This window comes from Copidosoma floridanum, unplaced genomic scaffold, assembly GCF_036245765.1.
Source record: "Copidosoma floridanum isolate Cflo_tuat_1 unplaced genomic scaffold, Cflo_Japanese_pri ptg000030l, whole genome shotgun sequence".
Lineage (NCBI taxonomy): Eukaryota > Metazoa > Arthropoda > Insecta > Hymenoptera > Encyrtidae > Copidosoma > Copidosoma floridanum.
This window is the reverse complement of record NW_028321907.1, coordinates 2,422,781-2,440,470: the sequence shown is the minus strand read 5'-3', so window position 1 is coordinate 2,440,470 and position 17,690 is coordinate 2,422,781. Positions and strand designations below refer to the sequence as shown.

The window sequence follows — 17,690 nt, the reverse complement described above, 5'->3', positions numbered from 1 at the left end:
TACAAAATGGTCTTAAACTAATGACGGACAAAAATTAAATCTGATCTTGTAACTTTGGTGAAGTAAGTCACCTCACGGCTGAGCTTGAGATTACACATAGTCAACGCTCAGTAGGAGGAGAAAAAAAATTAAAATTAAACGAGATCAAAGTTGATGTGCGCTCCCATACGCCTGAGAGCTAAAATCGTGTTGACGGCTTTGACCCATCGTTTCTTGATAACGTAACGCTTGAGTCGGACTTTTGATATTGGATTTTCAAGTGGTGCCTCCAACCAGCGATGCTCCAGCAATTTGTCGGCTCCCGGTCTTTCTCTGCGATTAATTATTAGTTGTCGATGATGAGATATTGCAGAAATTTTATTATTTCTAGTTGGAAAAAACGTGTGTTAGTGCGTAACAAAAAAAAAACATAAATGTACAGCGAAAAATTATGGCATATTTCGTCCAAGTATTGATTTGGTTCTAGTGATTTTTTTTTTTTTTTTTTTCCTGTATTTAGTTAAAAGTGGCAAGTAAATTTTTCGTATCATTGAAATTTATTAGTATGCCAAGTAAGCATCGTCAATCAGAACAAATGCGTTAGTGCTTTTTTATTAGTTGTATTAAAGGACAAGAAAAAACGAGGAACGTTTTTCGTTTGCTTAATATTCGTATATTCTTAAACTTATATAATTTTACTTACATCATTCTTATAATTCTCGCAGTCGATATATTCGTAATAATTCGTGTTCGATGACGTCTAAGTCCATTTTTGTATACAAAAAAATCAGAAAACGTGTGATTATACATAAAAACAAATTATACACACATATAGTATCAACAGCCGTTCGGCGATCATATACAAAAATACATACTCTATTTTATTCGGCATTTAGTTATGTATACAATCATTATTATCATCTTTTTTTTATGTGGAAAAATTGTGAGTGTAAATTCGTTGACGAAAATTCATAGGAACACGTGGATCAAGTTTTAGATACAATTTAATAATTGTGATTCTAGATACTTATATATGTATATATATATATATATATATATATATATATATATATATATATATATATATATATATATATATATATATTAGACTTTCGAGATTGATCGAAATATGAATATTAGAAAAAAAAAATTAATTTTTAAATTAATTTAGATAACAATGTCATCGAGACTTCTATACAATATTGTATACATACGTGCACAAATGGTAAGCATAATATTTAGAATTCGACGTTTGCTTTACATGAGATCAGCATTTTTTGCTGATACAACAAACGCAAAGATCACAGCAAATAAAACTTGCGCTTAAAAAAGAAAAAAAAATAATACAAATACATTCTCAATAGAGCTATATGTATATAACAGTAAATAATACTTATATAATATATAAGTACAACAAATAACATAATTTTATGGATTCTGTGCACAAGTCTAACTAAAAAATCTTTGGATTTTTCATAAAAAATTTAAAATTTATTTATTCCATGTGAGAAAAGTTTGATAATTTCGTGACTTTTATTATTCATTTTTCCACGGGATCTCTTTTACCGCAAATGAGGAAGCAATTCTTGCAATTTTGCAATTGTAACTAACGGTACTTGAATGATCTAGTGGTACATCCAGTTATGAGACATAACATTCTCCTGTGATCACTGAATTTCAAAATGGAACATCTTTTGCCTTCGTCCTTTGGTTCTATTCACATTTATAACTGTTTCTAGTTTTTGGTATGCAACAATTCACGTTTCATTCACATTAACCAAACGTATACAGAAAATATTCGCTGGGATTATCTTTGATGAACTGTCAATAAACATGAAGTTGGAAAGCGAAATTTGAAGAAAAAAAACGCCGCACTCTCGAGCTTCGAAAATCATCGCAAAGTCCGTCGAGACCTTGCCGTACGTCAAGTTGGAATGTCAAGACTATCTACAATACCAAACTGTACACGAAAACAACTTTCGAATCAAAGAGCACAGGTTCATCGGTAATAAGTGCAGTATTTTCTCCAATATAGACAAATCCCGAGGTAAGAATAAAAAAAAAAAATAAAAAAAAAAAAAGAGAGAGAGAAAAATGAAAATCCAACCAACACCCCCACGCGCAGACCCACCCCGCTGGAGTTCAGCGTATCGAGCTCGCACTACCAGCTGCCGCAGCGACCTTTTGCTGCTCGGACTGGAAGTACTCGGCGAGCGAGTTGATGGACTTGCGGGCGACCGATTCCTCGCCGCACCAGTCGAGGCTGATGCTCTTGCGGCCACCGAGACCGGCCGGCCGGCGCACCTCGCTCCACTCGTCGATCAACTGTAGCAGCAGGTTCTTCGTGCTCGTCGGCTCGTTGAGGCTCATATTCTTGTGCAGGTCCTGCAGCGTCGCGATCCGCGGCACGTCCCTGCACGTCTCCCCGAAGCGCCGCTTCACTCTCGCCGACTGCCTCCACGGCGGGGTCAGATCCATCTCCCGCATCATTCGCACGCCCGGCCACTCGTTACCCCTGTCTTCCCTACTGTTCGTCGTCGGCGATCCTGATGGCTTTGCCACCGAGTTACCACCACTACCACTATTGACGCTCGTGGCCGTCGCGCTGCCGCTACTGCTCGCGCTGGCGACGTTGCTGTTGCTACTGCTGTTACTACTGCTCGCCTTGGAGGACCGCCTCAACGAGAAAAAGCTACCAACGCTCGAGTCGTTGCTGTACTTGTCGAGGTTGCGGCTTTCGTTGAAGGTCGTGCCGTTGAGCTTCCTCTGGCGCTCTATGCTCGACAGCTTCTCCGATATCTCGTTGGGCTCCTCCTTGCGCCCCGTATTGTGATTATTATCTTTGGGGGTGGGACCGGCACTCGGTTTCTCGGTGCCGGCCGGCGCGACGGCGATGGACCTCAGGTGCTCCGAGAGCCGTATGATCTCCTCGGCGAGGAGGATCTGGGAGGCGGGATCGAAGCCCTTCTTCTTGTCGTTGAGTCTGCCGCCCTCGGAGGCCCGCCTCTCGAACGCGGTGAGCGACAGCTCGGGCAGAAGGTAACAGCCCGCCTCGGGGCTCTGTGGGCAGTAAACACCAGAGGTGTCGCTGTTGTTGCTGCTACTGTTGTCGGCGCTGCTGCGGCTCTCGGCGCTGCATATGCTGCCACAGGGCGAGGGGCTCTGCCCGCCAAGGGAGGCCGTCTCCTGGGAGGCTTGACGCTCGACGCTCGGGTTTTCGATGTTGTACGGGCTGTCCGGGTGCTCGCGCCAACGCTCCACGAACAGGCGGAGGTTGTCCTTTGTCACGTCGAGTTCGAGGTTAGAGGAGCTCGTCGAGGCCGCGGGGGTGGCTTGGACCGCGGGTGGCGACGGACCGGCCGGCAGAGCGCCGATGATCGGTGTGGTCGAGGAGACAGTTGCTGCTGGGACGGGAGGCTGTTTGCGGGCGAGCCAGCGATGCTCGCGGCACTGCCTCGCGCTACCTCGATTTCTGAAAGTATCCACAACGGGAGCTGCGTCAGGATGGTTTGCCAGAGCCGGTTTGTCCGTGACTTATTTTAGTTTCGGGCAGAAGATGCTTTTTTTTCTTTTTTTTTTTTTTTTTTTTTTTCCGACCTCGTACTATTGTTATTTTCGTTATTACACGTGTAGAACTATATTTACTCGTTAAAAAAAAAAAATGTCACTTGTTTCTTATCGGACAGTGTGTAATATACTTGGTTTTTTTTTCTGATTCTTGGTTTTTTCAAATTTTATTTATTCTTGACAGAGGTGAGGACGGAGGTTTGAAGGGACGGAGAAGTTAATTCACACGAGATCAAAGCTTATTCCACAGTGGAGTACACAGAAATTTTTGGTGTGGAAGTACATGATCGAACGACAAAAGAGAAAACAAAAATCCTCTTGAAAACATTTGTTCTTTTTTTTTTTTTTTTTCTTTCATTGGGATTTCTCACAACTTTTTTACAAGAAATATACATGTACATGCAAAAAACAAATTGTTACTTCTGGGAGAGGATGGACTCGTTATAACATACAAGAAGCGGTCGTGCAGGAACGTGAGCTCAAAAACCGTGTACTTACATATTTGTTACACGACTTATACGAGAGTACATATATGTGGAGGTAAGTAATAATTTCGGCTGAGCGAGACTTACGTTATGTCTTTGACCAGTAGGCACTTGATAAAGTCCTTGGCGTCCTCGGATATGTCGGCGAAGGCTTCGTGGTCAAAGTCGTACTTTGCTATGGTCACGTTGGCCATCGTCTCGACGTCCGTGTCTCCCATGAACGGCGACAGCCCCGACAACCTGTAACGTCGCAAAAGTTGCTCTTTTTTTTCTCCAATCGACCCCTGCCAGCAAAACTATTATTCCCTCGTAATGTGGGTGTGGTATAAATGACTTACAGGACGTAGCAGATGACGCCGATGCTCCACATGTCCGTGCCGAAGCCGATCTGGTCGAAATTAACGACCTCCGGGGCGACAAACTCCGGCGTGCCGAACAACACCTGGAGCTTCTTCTTCGGGTCGTACTCGCGCGCCAGACCAAAGTCGATGATCTTGATGCGGTTGCCCTCCTTCGTCAGGCAGAGTATATTTTCCGGCTAACGAAAAAAAAAAAAAACCCCCAAATGTCATCGGGTCGCATGACACATATAATATGGAAAAAAAATCGGCTGGCGAACCTTCATGTCCAGATGCAGGATGTTTTGCGAGTGGACGAACTCGATTCCCTCGCAGATCTGCCTCATGAACACGGCGCAGCTGCGCTCCGTCAGGACGAAGTCGTCGTCTATGACCCTCTCGAACAGCTCGCCCCCCGCGATCCTGTACCAGAGGGGGGAGGGAAGAAAAAAAAAGAGTGACGAATCAATCGACGCACGTTCATTTCCGCGGTTTACAAATTTAGCGCACAAGCGCGTCCCCCCCTGTCACTCAAAGCCAACGACAAGTTTGCGCGAAAAATTATGTAACGATCGCGGCGGCGGCAAAAATGTTTGGCCGTCGCAAAACACACGTGTCGTCGCGTGTACACCTTAAAATAAAACCGGCTGGGCTCGGTATTAATCGAAAAAATAATTCGATGAGTTATTGAGTATACTATTATAGTATAGAAGGGAGGTAATGAATAAACCGTTGGACGTACAGCTCGAGGACGACGTAGATTTGTTTGCCGTGCTCTATGGCGTCGTAGAGTTGTATGAGCCGGGGATGCTGGAGCTTCCTCATGATGTCGACCTCGCGCTCGACGTCCCGTCTGTCCTCCTTTCTCGTGGCGTTGACCACCTTAGTCGCGAGCGACAGCCCGGTTTTTTTCTCCTTGCAACGGTACACCGTGCCAAACTTCCCTCTACGAAAATATACACGCAAACGGCAAACAATAAATATTACAGACATTTACACATATAGTATATCAATCGTACAACAACACCGATTTGATCGCGAGAGAAAGGAAAGCTGCAGGTTTCGACACTATTGCGCTCTATGCATATGTAGGTACTGTTTGGCAGCGAGGACCATTGTTTAGCCGGTTCTTGCTCGGCCAATTAAGTATATATACTTACTTGCACATTGGCTTACGCGCGCGCACATATTACTCAAACCAAGAGAGAGAGAGAGAGACTGTAGTTGTCACGCCGTTTTATTTGTTTCGATGGGTTTCAATGACGATAGGAAGACAATTATACATTTCCTTAAATTGATAAAAAAAAAAAAAAAAAAAAAAAACAGTTTACGCGCCAGTAAATCACGTAGGTGGTTGCGTTTCCCTACATTACTTTGGAACAGAACTAGCAACACACGGAGCGCATCAGTGCAACGGAGCGTCGCTCCTCGGATCTGCCGCGGTTGTTTCGACCATCCTCTCTCGCTCATCAAAAGGGGAAATAAATTTTGGCGCCGAGCCACATACCGCGAAACACCGGAATTTCTGCTCATAAGTCGGATGGCTGTCTACAAAGAGTACAACTAGGCTGTGTGTAGGTGAAAAAACTCCACGGCCTACGTACGCTCGTTTATTGTATTAATATAACAATATACGTAGACATAACACGCGTGTAGGCGTACAAAAGTGTCAAATTGTTTTTTTTTTCCTTTGCATCGATGATTTTTACCTTTTTTTTTTCCAATCTAGAGCCGTGTACGATAAACCTTTGAATAATCGTCTTGACAAATGGACTTGGGTGTTTTTTGCGACCTTTCATTTCATGCGTAACCTTTGATTGCATGTGATATATACATTGTTTGTCGAGCCTTTGTATGGGCATGGCAATAATCATTTTCAGGAGAAACGAAGGACGATGACAATTACCTTCGAATAAGTTTCGAAGGAGAAAAAAAAAAAAAAAAAAAAAGTATAGCGTTCAACAGCGAAGGAAAAAAAAGAAGAAACAAACAAACGATACAAGAAGTATAGAGAGTGGGAGAGGCGCCGCGAAGACGATGCTCCGATGTAATGTAGTATCCGATTCCGGCCATTAATATATGTATAATGTGTATGTATACCCGGCGCGGTAGAAGCTGTCAGGAAGCATTACGTGGGTATTTTTGGAGCCAAACGTCCCTCGGCGAACATCGTCATCCTCACGATGTCTTCTATTTCACGAAATCGAGAAATATCGGTAGCTCCGTCAACTTTAAGTGCCTACACACTCGTGTTTCCCGATCGGCTGAACATTTCTACGCTTTTGTCTTTTTTGCACGTATACGAGGTAACTTTGGTTCATTTTCTTGGAAACGAAGATGCGCACACGTACACATCGGCTTTTCCCAGAGTCCATTGCAGTACCGATTTCAAAAAATCGTATACGTGTACAAAGACATTGTGCCTATACTATTCGCCCATAAAATCGCCATCGCAAACTGCAGAGATTTATGTGCGCGTGCATATACGTACAGAACAAGCTAATCAACAAAAAATAATTTGAATCGCAAGTAATAGGATCTAATTTTTATCAACGCGGCAAGTACTACTTGAAATCTCCGTTCACTTATATACTTTAGGCAATATTTAAATTACCCGCCGTCCTCAAGTTGAAATTATTCTCGAATAGTCAATGAAAACGGCATTTCTTTCCGATTGATATTGCTCCACACGTAGACAAGGGTGGACGATCACGAATAAACATTCTTGATAAAATAAACATATGAAAAAAAAAAAAAATCCCAGGTGATTAGTTAAACGTCCCATGGATAAGATAAACTTTGACACAAACGTATTATTTTGAGCAACATACCTATATGTATATATACACTACCGATTTCCGATCAGTTCCTTTCGTAACTATTTTATTTGGTTTTATTTATTTTTTTCCCAGCACCATACACGTACATGACGCTGTTTTCGGTAGGATTGTACAAAAATAGCCAACACACACACACACACACACACACTCGTGTTTACGTATACAGTCCCCGAAAATTTCCAAATCAGACACATCACACATCCGGTCACCATGTGCCTATATTTACACGCTCATTCATGCGCAAACGTATATATACCTATTATATATTATAATGCCGTAAGCAAGCAAGTGTATATATATATATATATAAATTATAAAAGCCGCATCGGTGACGGTGGGACATAATAGCGGCAGTGGCCATGCCCTCAGGGCCATCGAGCGCGTCCTACGCGAATCTCCGTGGCGACGACAACGAATTTTCGGCGCGCCACGCACGCTTCCTCCTCCGCATTGCATCGGGGGGGGGGGGGCGTAGAGATCGGCTGGCGCTTTATCGCGTATACCCACATATAGCCACTCGGCCGATTTGTAATGCAGCCAAGTCACGTACTTTTTATCCTCTCCTGGCTCCATCAAGTGTGCATATATATATATATATATATATATATATATGTGCACGTTGTGGGTGCGGGTGATGGTATATAATATGTATATACATGCATCCGTGAACGAATGATCCGAGAGGCTCTCTGAATGTATATAATATATACCTAGACCGTGGTGAACCCCTGCGCGTGTCAAGAGCACACCCAAGCTAGGGTATATAGTCTACCCGGCGCGCCAACCCTTTTGCTATTGTACGCGTGCACCTACCGTCTCTTAAAGCTTGTACAGTGCCACCCTCTACACAATGACCCGGTGTACACGTAGACGCTCTTTAGCCGATTATTTATAGACGGGACCTTGATTAGACGCGCACCCCGGCGTGCTCGCATATATCTCGCTCCTCTATGTTTTTATATATATACCTGTACGTGGGTATTATTTTTTAATCCAAACGTAACGAGCCGCACGCAGAGCGAGACTCGCCGGTCTCTCCGTTTCGAGAGAACGAGCTTTTGCATTTTCATTCATTCGTTTGTTCGTTATATATTTGCACGTGGCAAGATGACTCGATCGGCTCGTTGGATCGTATACCTGCGTATACGTCACTCGAAAAGTCATTTCGTTTCTTTTTTTATGATGCGTATATCATCATTCCCGAGGAATTTTTCGCTTTTCGAGCATGTGCATCGAAGCGTATTTGTAAGCTGTCCTGATGCGTGATTTTTTTTTTTTTTTTTTTTTTTTTTTTTTTTTTACCATCCAATCATTGGAAGTACTCGATTTTTACGTGCACAGTAGTAGTTTGTTTTTGTTTTTTCAATGCTATACTGAAATTACGACACTTTTTTAATTTTATTGAATTTATTTTTTCACCTGCTTTTTCTTTTTTTCTTGGAAAATCAATAAACTTACCAAGTATTGGGTACATGCAAGTATATCAAACTTTGACCAAGAAACCTCATTTTTATTAATACACTTGACAGTTAAATTAAAATATGCTTTCTCAAGTACTTAACAATTTATGGTCAAATTAACGAGAGTCGGACAAAGGCGATACCGATAATGAATTGGACATTTAAATTCATTTTACACTTATCCAAGTGTACTTTCAAAAACCATTAGGTATAAAGATTCATGAATTAATCAGAGGTCACGATAACACATATTATCTAATTTGCTGCGTTTACAGTAATGAAAAACAAAAAAATAAAAAAAAAACCAAATTGAAATTTTTTTTGATAATTTCAAAAGATATATAGCTTTCGATATAACAGAGAATATATAAAGTGAAACAAACTATCGCGAAAATTAAATTTTACGACAACCACAGGAGTTTTACTTTTCCATCCCTCACTTGTTTGTTTTTTTTTTTTTTTTTTTTTTTTTTGCTATCAACCATATTCAGAATTTTTATTTAATTCAAAGCAAACATGATTGAATATCATGCGTAGGCTACACAACTATTGGTGATACATCCAAGCTACGAGCATATTTTAAGATAACGCGTTATTTTTTCTTGTAAAAATAAAAAAATCAACGGAAATTTGGTAAAAGACGCAAAAAATCATCACGTAACACCGTTTAGAGATCAACATGCACGCGAGCTTTGAAATATAATGTTAGCTTCGATCCGGGGTGGCATTCATCAGCGGACTGGTGATGCATATTTTTCGGGATTTACGAGCGTCCGCTCTAGCGAAGAAATTTCGTTTGGTTTATGAGCGCAAGCAAGAAAGACCGGACGCCCTCCCAAGTTAACAATCGCTCTTGACCTCGACATTCTCACGCATCATTATGTATACATCCACCGCCTTTTTTTTTTTTTTTTTTTTTTTTTCTCGATAAAAATAAAATACATATACCTACTCCCACGATTTTCTTTTTTTTTCCTCTTAACTCACAAAGTGTAGTGTGGGGCAACAAAAAAAAAAAAAACAAATTAAAACTTTGCTCTATTAATAACAATATACATATATACATAACACAAGCTCGACAAAACCAAGCGGGCACGACCAAAAAGTTTATTTATCGTGACGCAAAGTGTACACGTACAGGTATACTCTCTCGTCGCGAAAGCGCTCCACCGTCTCTTCGTTTCGTCTCATTACCCAATAATTGACTCGGCAAGCATTTTCCCTGACACGTGCTCCCCGCACCGAAATGCTCGTGATAGATGCACACCTATATTCTCTTGATTCGCTCGGCCAGTCTCGAAATAGCCGGACAATCGCATCGAAAAACAAACTCATATAAATAATACATATAGCACATCATATTGATGCATCGCCTAAAGACACATTCGGAGATTCAATTACAATGCGCGTTTTTTTTTTTTCCAAGTGAACCCGGGTCGGAGACTCTAAATTTCTAAACCGAGGTATACACGATAAAGTCGAAAACATCGCGCAAAAGTGAATCACTGCACCCGCGAGTGCAAAAAAAAAAAAAAAAAAAAAACCCACAATCCATTGAGGAAACTGCGTGTAAAGTATAACAATGCCTACGTCTTCTTGAAAGCTCGAGCCAAAAAACCAAGCTCAGCTCGACGTTACAACGTGTATACACGCATCATATAATGTATACACCCAGAAGGGGGGGGGGTTTGAGTACAGAAAGAGAGGGGGAGGGGGTGAAAAACACGCGGGGGAGTGGCTCGTATTTCGAAACGCGAAGCACGCGATGTGCCGCTGCTTCCTCCTGTCCGCCGATCCGAGGAGCGCGTCTGCGAACGCCTGCCAAACACGATGCCATAATCAAAATTGACTGGCGCGCCGTTCGCGATTCATCTCTTCCGCCCTCTCTCGCGCGGTTATTGGCTGGCTGTTGTACACCGGCCAACAAAAAAAAAAAAGAGCTTTTATAAGCGCATACGTATATTATACTGGGTTTTCTCTCTTTTCGCTCTCGTGGCGCCGGTTTGCCCTTCCTTTCTCTGTACATGTATCGTTCGGCTTTTACGGGTGACGTAACTCCCCGTGATGTCTGACGGCGTTGAAACATCAAATAATCCATACCTGCCGATTTCCGATTCGATGTCGTAGTACTCCTTGAACTCGACGTTTTTGCGCACAATGACATCTCGGTAGGGAAAGCTCGGCTCGAGTTCTGAAAGCACATCAAAATTACACGCCATTAATACAATCGAATCTTTATTTTAACGGTCATTGAGAAGTATAACGTATATATACTGATTGTCCGACAGGTAAAGTGAATTATATACCCATTCAAAGATATATATGTGTCTACATACGTACATGTGTTACTTGTGTAAACAAATTGTTACCTTACATTGGTGAAAAAAAAAAAAAAAAGAAAAAAATAGAGGATTAAAACGGTGTTAGGCAATTTTCCAGTTAACTGATCGATGCCGGTGGCGAGTGAAACGACCCAACAAACTTTTGCTCGGTTGTCCTAATTACTCATATTTTCAATAAGCACGTTTTGGCAGAGCTTTCGGTTAATTACCCGAATGAATCGTAATAAATGAACATTATGATAATACGCAGTTGAGTTGAGATGTACAGAAGAAATAACACTTGTTAATTGAACCATAAAAGTCTACTTATATAGTTACAGTCTGTTTCAATGCGTTTGCGTACATTACCGATCAACAAACTCTTACTCGATTTTTCATCAAAACTGTCTCGAATGAAAAAAAAAAAACATTGTCAAACACCCCTTTTTTTCTGGTAATCATAGTTTGCGATGAAAAAATCGAAAAAAGTTCCCCCCCCCCTAAAGCTATACATAGTCATATTGGCAACGACACCTCTACCGGTCTTACCAATACGGTGACTTATGAATTAGCCTCAATCAAAAGGTGAAACTCAAGCGAAAATAGTAAAAGCTCCGCGTATGCCCTTACGTAAAACACCATCTCCAATCGATGGGCCAAAAAAGAAGAAAAAGGAGCTTTTAACACGGTTTAACGAAAGCTCCCCTCTCGAAAAGTTATAGCCGATCGTGTAGCGCTCTTCTCGGTATCATTAATATAATACACACATATACACACACACACACCAGAGAGAAAGAGCCCAAAGGGAGAGCCAGAGAGTGGTAATTCTCGCGCTCTAACTCGAACACAACTAAGAATAGTTGGGAGCGCTTCGGCATCACAGCGAGCGCGCATATTAGAAGTATAATATCTCCATGGGGTGAATGTAAGATATATAGGTACACGCGCTACTACAACAAAAGTCGCAACTACAAAGCCGACTCGAGTGTATTTTGTCCACTATTTTCCATGTATGCGCACAGTTAAGGGACCAGATTCGCGACCTGTACAGTTGAAAATACAAATTTTCACAGTTGCGGCTGAAAGCAGTGGAAAGACAAGAGCACTCGTCTCGCGTGTACGGCGGTACAGTTTCCGTACATGTAACACACATCGCACCAGTTGAGCCGATTGTTGTCGGATCCATGTATACACCTCTGGAGGCAGATTGGGGGGGGGGGGGGAGGAACAACCAGCGATCCGAAATAAACTTTGCGAGCTTGTAAGTATATAGATACACGGGCGACAGACAAGGGGGGGGGGAGAAGAGGAGATTCGTGTAGGTAAATCTCCTACTGCTCCAATTCCACATTCCGCAAATAATACATGTACGTATTATAACAGACCCCCGGCGCACCCGAACCCTCGCTTTCACTCTATAATCTGAATAATGCGACCGTATGCACATATGTATATATATACACTTATGCGCCTCTTACTTGTACGTGGGAATTTTTCGCGCTTTTCTTCCTCCTTACCATTTTCTCTTTTGAGCGTGTCTACGTTATTATCGTTATGTAAGATAACGATCGCGCGCTCATTGTCCGTGAACTTATGGCAAAAGAGTGCGCACTCGACTTATTGTGATTGGATTCCACTCCTCCAGCCCCCCCGTTCCATTTGACGCCGGTGATTTGTTCTTGTTTCCACACGTGCATCCGATTATTGTTTTTTTTTTTTTTTTTTCCTTTATCGAATTAATATATATGTAGGTGCAGCTATACGCGTACGCTACATACGCCGCGGGCTCACCTCAATTCGAACACAAAGCGCATTTACTTTAATTAGCCCGAGTGCTGGTTTGAGGCGGGGGGGGAGGGGGACAGAATCGTGAATTCCGGTGCTACCTCGGGTGTGTACCTACTGCAATAATAATAGAAGCGGCTGCACCGGTGCGAGTTTCCCAGCCACTGTATACCTACACTTGCTTTCGATCGATATTACAAAAGAAGGCAGATAAATTATACTTTACACACTACCTTCCCTCTTCGCTTACACGTACGTATTTACTCCTGCTGATGCAAATTGTTCACTCGTTCGCGTTATATAGTGGCGTGTGTGACTGGTTGGAGTTGGATATACATATAATGATCAATCTGTACTCACGTGAAGCTAATTGACCGATTTTTTTTTTTTTTTCTTTCTTTTTTTTTAACGATTGCTATCTAGAGAGTCCCAAGACGGGGCGCTATTCCCACGGTGGATCTTGGTTGCAATTGGAGCAGTTCGCGAGGAAGATTCGTTCGTTTACTTGTTTCGATGCGTGGAAAACGGGGTTTCAGTACTAAAAAAAAAAAAAATAAACTGCCTCCGATCGCGCGTGATCGGTAGCGAGCGATCGAAGCTTCGCAAGCTCAAGCGCACCGAAATTTCACGAGGATACCACGAGTAAACAAATGCAAACATATCGCGTTTGTATTGCAAAAAAAAAATACACATATATATGTATACAGAGTCACTCACCGCCAACAGGATCGGTTTCGTCCACGCGAATCATCTTCTCGCCCCCGAAAGCAGCAACAGCTGCCACCACCAACACCACCACCACCACAACCGCCTCCTTGTCTACTTCCTTCGAAACGCACTTTGCCCTTCCTCGTATGAAGCGCACTTGTAACGCGATCCCTCGGCGAAAAAAAAAAAAAAAAAAAAAAAAAAACCACTCGACGAAAATAACGAAAGAACTAGCGAACCCGTACAAAAAAGGAGGAGGAGGAAAAAGAAATAAAAAAAAAAGCAAAGCAACCGCGTCTAGCGTCGCGGAACAGAGGCGATTATCGACTAATATCGCGCGGCCGGGCCAACGCAACGATGAGCTACTTGTATACCCGCGCTCGCGAACGAGAGGATGAAAAGTGGGAAAAGAGAGAGAGAGAGCGCACGACGGATTTAGAATTTCGACTTTACGCGCTGTGTACGAGTATAATACTGTACGGGAGATATCACACGGAGGCGAGCGTTGGATTATATTTTACTCCTCTCTCTCTCTCTCTCTCTTTTTTCACTCCCGCGCTCTCGCGCTTTTCGTCACGTGGCGCGCGCAACTTTACGATATACCGTGTGCGTGTCTTCTTTTCTGGATACTGTTTTTTTTTCTTTTTTTTTTTTTTTTTCGCTACACCCTCTTTTGACGGTACACGTCCATACGTTGCATATAGCCTTTGGGCGAAAAAAAAAAAAAAGCTAGTATCAGGTAAAGACACACAGAGAGAGCTATATGCACACGCGGCACTTGTGGCCCTTCTTCGTTCGCACGTCCCTTGCAAAAGCCGGTGGTTGCCGGTGTATACGCTCCTCCCTTTTAGCGCTTGGAGATACTCTTTTTCTTTTTTTTTTTTTCCTCCCTCGCGCTTTGTCTGGCTGGCGTGTACTTATACGCGCGACCATGCATGCATATGTACAATACATGCACCTTCGGGGGGTTGGTGTATACATGTATACATATAGGGGGTGGCGGGTCTTTGGCTGCGTTGTTGTCTTTTACTTCCTCGGCTTCTCTTTCCGCCTTTTTCGCGCGTCTACCGTAGACAGATGGACAAACGACGAGGAATCAGAGACTACGAGTGTGTGGATATGATGTATAACAGCTTGAGCTTGCACAGCCATCGTCGGTGTATACTTTACTTACTCGGGTTTAAATGTATGGGCTCTGTGAGCGGTACTAGAGGCAAGAAGATGAAACATTTGCTGGTCAAATGAGAGATCGAGCTTTTTTTTTTTTTTTTTCTTTTCGTCGACAAAGCTGGAATAATCCCATCGGAATGTCCGTTCCGCTGCTGCATCGAAAAACTTGAGATGTCAGGGTCATTCACGCCTTTGCGAGGTACGCGACTAAAAATACGATGGCAGTGATGGTCGATTCGAGACCGATGAGCTTGAAAAAAAAGGCGTCTCTCTTGTCTTCTCCTTCCGTCGCTGGCACCTTGAACCATCCCAATATTGAAATTACCGATTTTCATTTACATCATCTACACTTGATACACGTTCTTTTTAATCGTGATTTATTTGTGTGTGTTACAGAGACTTTAAATTATTATTTTGATCAAATTGTCACATAGCATTTATAAAGAGTAAAAAAAAAAAAAAAAAATTAAAAAAAGATACGAGTACAAGTTATGAAAACAAGTTCAAAGTCGAACAAAATACTGAACCGATTATTTTCGAAATTACATTCGAAATCGATGAACCTGAGAAATCACTACTCGGTTGTTTCGTTGCCTTTCTCCAATTTATCATATCACTTATGCTAAGATAACTCAAAATTTTCTCGAGAATGTGATCCGGTAGCTGCATACTGGGAACTCGAAAAATGTTGCTCCATTCATCAAGCATCGTGTCGTAAAACGGCTCGCACAGGATACCTTCGAGTAATTTTCTGTCGAGTATACCCGTGTATATAGGAAATCGTTCCGTCTCAAAGTGTACAAAAGCTTTTCGTACTTCGGGTTTTTTAACTAGAGATACTAGACGACGTTTGTTGGCGTGTAAAACGTCAAAAAATGTCACATCTTCGCATATGTTTGTCTTCTTCAATAAACTTAACTCCCTTGCACAAGTTACCATACATTTCTTGATTTCCGGAGTGTAATAAGTATTTTTCCGTAGTTTTGCATCAGAATGCAAACCAGCTATAAATCTTTTGGTACAGTAGTACAGCATCTCTTCTAAATCCAGATAAGTCCCACCTCTCTTCACGTTGTTAATAAAATCCAATAGGTACACTTTTATTCCATTTGTGTCGTTTGTATCAGTTAAAGAGACCAATTGCTGCTGGAAATCATTCAAAGAAACATCTGGCATGCAAAACAACAGTACCTTAAAGAAACGCTCTCTTTCTCTAAGTAAAGCTTGCTGTATAGGCGTAGTTCCAAATAAATTAACCGCATGAACGTTTGCACCGTGGTACAGGAGTAAGCAAAGAACTTCAAACTTATTGGTGTCCCATACTGTTGTATGAAGTGGCGTGTTGTTTTTACTATCTGTGTAATTTATACTAGCGCCATGTTTTATGAGCAAGTTTATCTTATGTAACGCATTCTGAACGGAATTTCTCGTGATGGCCTCTTTCAAGTAATTTGGGGGACCATGATGTATGCCTTTATGCTGCAGTATGAATTCGACCATCTCGACGCTGGCGTTTCTGATTGCGTATTCAAGTGGACAAGAGTCGTAAAAAGGATTATCATCATTTTCTAAGCTAGTGCCTTTTAGAAATTCTACAATTTCATTGCACCAACCCTGCTTTAGTGTGGTAATTTTATCAAAGTGAATGACCAAATTAAGGAGAAAAGAGATTAATACAGGGTCTTTCATGGCACGATACAAGGGGCCGTAGTGTTCAAAGTTTGATCGATCTGGTTTTGCATCCCAAAACACTAGTGCTCGAATAACATCCTTATTCTTCTGCTGTACTGCGTCAAACAAAATAGACTCTTTGTCATTGTGATCCTGGTCTTTCAGAGCAAGAGCTTTCTTACTTTTTTCCGAGAGTTTGATCTAGCATGAACAAAAATTTTTAGTGATTACAGCATAAATATACATTTTTTAATTTTCTACGAGACAGCTTTGCGTTATCTTTTAATTAATTTATGTTTTCAGAAGCCCAACTTTTACTCACCTCATCGTACGTCTTTGATCCACAGCAGAGTAAAAGTTTTACTGCAAAACAATTCCTCAGCTGCACAGCTAAATCCATTGCTGTTTCGCCATCTGAATCTTTAGTATCGTCTTTGTATTTGCCAGACTTGAGTAACTCTTCCAATTTATTCATGTCACCATTTTTGATAGCATGGTGAAGGGGATAAGATGAATAATCACGAATATTGTCGTTCATCTTTAACTGACTAAATACGCAATAAAGTGATTATTTTCTCACTGTTACAATTATATTAATACGTTAGTATTTACACATACATTGAAGAAATTTGATTATTTAAAACTTATTCACATAAAAATGAGACTTACACTTAACAAGATTGTAGTAGTTTAATGAGTACACATGAGTATGCAACTTGCAATATCCTCAGCATTTTCAGCCTGGCAATGAATTTAATTGATTTGATGGCCAAAAAAGATATAGAGCTCACATACAACTGTTGAAACAATAAATGCTAAATAAAGTTCGAAAATTTTATGGTCTTGATTAAAACTTTGTTACATTCTAAGTATGCGTATTAAGTATAGAAGCTTGAAGTTTAGTTTACTTCTGATATCGAACGCGGGCGGGCGGCGGGCAGACGTCAACAATCCTGATATTTTTTTTCTCGGTAATTACCGAATACTGCCGCTCATATGATGTTGTCGCCACCAGCCACCTGTATGATACTGGGATTCTGCAGTACTGCACAACAAATAGCACTGGCAAATACTTACCATTCACCTAAGATTTATATTTATTCCTGCATACTTATTTAGTACTTAAAAGAGCAAGTAAATGTTATTTGGGTGAGAGAGACAGCATGAACATGTACTTATTCATTTATCTCGATCTTGCACGTCTCGGCTTACCGACTTTTACATTCGGAACGTTAAGTTGTCAAACTTTTAAATCGTTAGCAGTAAATTATTTGAAAATTTTCTATTTTTAAAAAATATCATCTAGGAGACGGACTTGTATTGGACTTATATCAAATAAAATCAATTCATTATTCATAAAAATGGT

At 41.4% G+C, this 17,690-nt stretch overlaps 2 protein-coding genes across 4 annotated transcripts; both read right to left on the bottom strand.

Moving 5' to 3' along the window:
• Positions 1 to 1,045: 1,045 nt before the first annotated feature.
• LOC106641291 (uncharacterized) lies at positions 1,046 to 13,707 on the bottom strand. The gene is made up of 7 exons (XM_014355664.3): positions 13,493 to 13,707; positions 10,770 to 10,860; positions 5,112 to 5,315; positions 4,651 to 4,792; positions 4,370 to 4,569; positions 4,119 to 4,271; positions 1,046 to 3,451 (listed from the first exon to the last, which is right to left on the bottom strand). The coding sequence occupies exons 1-7, from the start codon at positions 13,524 to 13,526 to the stop codon at positions 2,122 to 2,124; spliced, it is 2,154 nt and encodes a 717-aa protein (XP_014211150.2). The 5' UTR covers positions 13,527 to 13,707; the 3' UTR covers positions 1,046 to 2,121.
• Positions 13,708 to 15,139: 1,432 nt separating this feature from the next.
• On the bottom strand, positions 15,140 to 17,289 carry LOC149373427 (uncharacterized). Of its 3 annotated transcripts, XM_089596779.1 has the most exons (4): positions 17,233 to 17,289; positions 16,994 to 17,121; positions 16,647 to 16,872; positions 15,140 to 16,525 (listed from the first exon to the last, which is right to left on the bottom strand). In XM_089596779.1, exons 3-4 carry the CDS (start codon positions 16,860 to 16,862, stop codon positions 15,143 to 15,145), a joined length of 1,599 nt encoding a protein of 532 aa, XP_089452905.1. In that variant the 5' UTR covers positions 16,863 to 16,872; positions 16,994 to 17,121; positions 17,233 to 17,289; the 3' UTR covers positions 15,140 to 15,142. The 3 variants fall into 3 exon arrangements, with proteins under 3 accessions (XP_089452905.1, XP_089452904.1, XP_089452903.1); XM_089596778.1 differs by having other exon boundaries at positions 16,647 to 16,903; positions 16,994 to 17,245; XM_089596777.1 differs by having other exon boundaries at positions 16,994 to 17,245.
• Between the last annotated feature and the right edge of the window lie 401 nt (positions 17,290 to 17,690).

Bases quoted from the DNA above. Each gene is read 5' to 3' on its own strand.
- LOC106641291 (XM_014355664.3), bottom strand. From the start codon at position 13,526: ATGATTCGCGTGGACGAAACCGATCCTGTTGGCG. The intron at 10,861-13,492 runs GTGAGTGACTCT...ATGTGCTTTCAG, and splicing joins CGAAACCGATCCTGTTGGCG to AACTCGAGCCGAGCTTTCCC. The intron at 4,793-5,111 runs GTACGTCCAACG...CCTCTGGTACAG, and splicing joins ATCTACGTCGTCCTCGAGCT to GATCGCGGGGGGCGAGCTGT.
- LOC149373427 (XM_089596779.1), bottom strand. From the start codon at position 16,862: ATGAACGACAATATTCGTGATTATTCATCTTATCCCCTTCACCATGCT. The intron at 16,526-16,646 runs GTGAGTAAAAGT...TGTTCATGCTAG, and splicing joins GATCAAAGACGTACGATGAG to ATCAAACTCTCGGAAAAAAG.